This window comes from Meleagris gallopavo, unplaced genomic scaffold, assembly GCF_000146605.3.
Source record: "Meleagris gallopavo isolate NT-WF06-2002-E0010 breed Aviagen turkey brand Nicholas breeding stock unplaced genomic scaffold, Turkey_5.1 ChrUn_random_7180001941006, whole genome shotgun sequence".
Lineage (NCBI taxonomy): Eukaryota > Metazoa > Chordata > Aves > Galliformes > Phasianidae > Meleagris > Meleagris gallopavo.
The window spans coordinates 1-1,292 of record NW_011202894.1 but is presented as its reverse complement, the minus strand read 5'-3'; the positions used below and the strand labels follow the sequence as shown (position 1 = coordinate 1,292).

Sequence of the window (1,292 nt, the reverse complement as noted above, 5' to 3'; positions counted from 1 at the left end):
GCCGTCAGCTACGCCGTCGCCTTCGTGGACAATCGGTGACGCGACCCAAATCCACCGCTTTTCACCCCAAAATTGAGACTGTGGCGGCGCCGCGGTTTGCCCCAAATTTCAGACCTTTTTTGCCCCATTTTCCTGCCTTCTTTTCTTTGTTAGAAAACCCTTTGTCCCATTTCCGGACCATTTTTGGGATATTTATGGCCCATTTTGTGTGGATTTGCCCATTTTTGCCCCATTTAAGTCCATTCTCACCCATTTCAAACCTTTTTTCCCCCACTTTAGGCCCATTTTGCACCATTTGGGGCCATTTCTGCTGTTTGGGGGCAGATTTCCCCATTTTCGTCCCACTTTTGGGCAGATTTTGTCCCATTTGGGGGCAATCTGAGCCATTTTTCCTTCCCTTCCAGCCCATTTTTCCTCACGAGTGCAATTTTTGCTCAGTTCTGACCCATTCCTCTTCAATCTGAGCCCTTTTTGCCCCACTTCGACCCCTTTCTCCCTACTTTCATTCCCCTTTGCACCAATTTAGCCCCGTTTCAGAGCCGCCTTCGCCCTTTTGGGGCCTTTTTCCCCCCCTTCAGGCCCACGTTGCTCCGTTTCGAGCCTTTTTTGCCCCATTTTGGGCCATTTTTGCTGCGTTCTCAGCCGGTTTTTGTTCCTTTTTGGGGCCGTTTCCCCATTTCTGCAGCATCCAGAAGCACATGTTGTTGGACCTGACGAAGGAGCTGATGCACGAGTTGGGCATCACTTTGGTGGGCGACGTCATTGCCATCCTCAAGCATGCCAAGGTGGCCTACAGGCAGGTGAGGCCAGACCGCCCCAAAATGGCCCCAAATGACCCCAAATCTGCTCTAAACAACCCCAAAATTGCCTCCAACCACTCAAAAACGGCCAAAACCTGCCCCAAGTGACCCCAAATCCACTCCAAGCCGAACCAAAATTGTCCAAATACACCCCAAAACTGCCAAAACCTGCCTAAAATGACCCCAAACTGCCCCAAATCTGCTCCAGACCACCCCAAAATGATTCCAAACCACCCCAGAATTGTCCAAATACACCCCAAAATGACCCAGAACCACCACGCAGCCTCAAGTCCATCCAATGCTGCCCCAAATCATCCCAAACTGCCACCGAAACGCCCCAAAAGTACCAAAAAATGGCCCCCAAAGTACCCGAAATTACTGAAAATCACTACAAAATGCCCCCAAGCCCCCCAAAATCTGCCCCCAAACGACCCCAAATGACCCCAAACCTGCCCTCAAACGACCCCCCCCCCCTGTTCCCAGACCTCCCCT

General features: G+C 51.5%; 1 protein-coding gene across 1 annotated transcript; it reads left to right on the top strand.

Annotated features, from left to right (window-relative positions):
- Positions 1-3: 3 nt before the first annotated feature.
- On the top strand, positions 4-1,179 carry CUNH19orf47 (chromosome unknown C19orf47 homolog; the record flags this gene model as incomplete). The annotated part of the gene is made up of 2 exons (XM_019611511.2): positions 4-35; positions 686-1,179. Coding segments are annotated over 2 exons (255 nt in total), but the record flags the coding sequence as incomplete, so codon positions are not given.
- Positions 1,180-1,292: the final 113 nt, after the last annotated feature.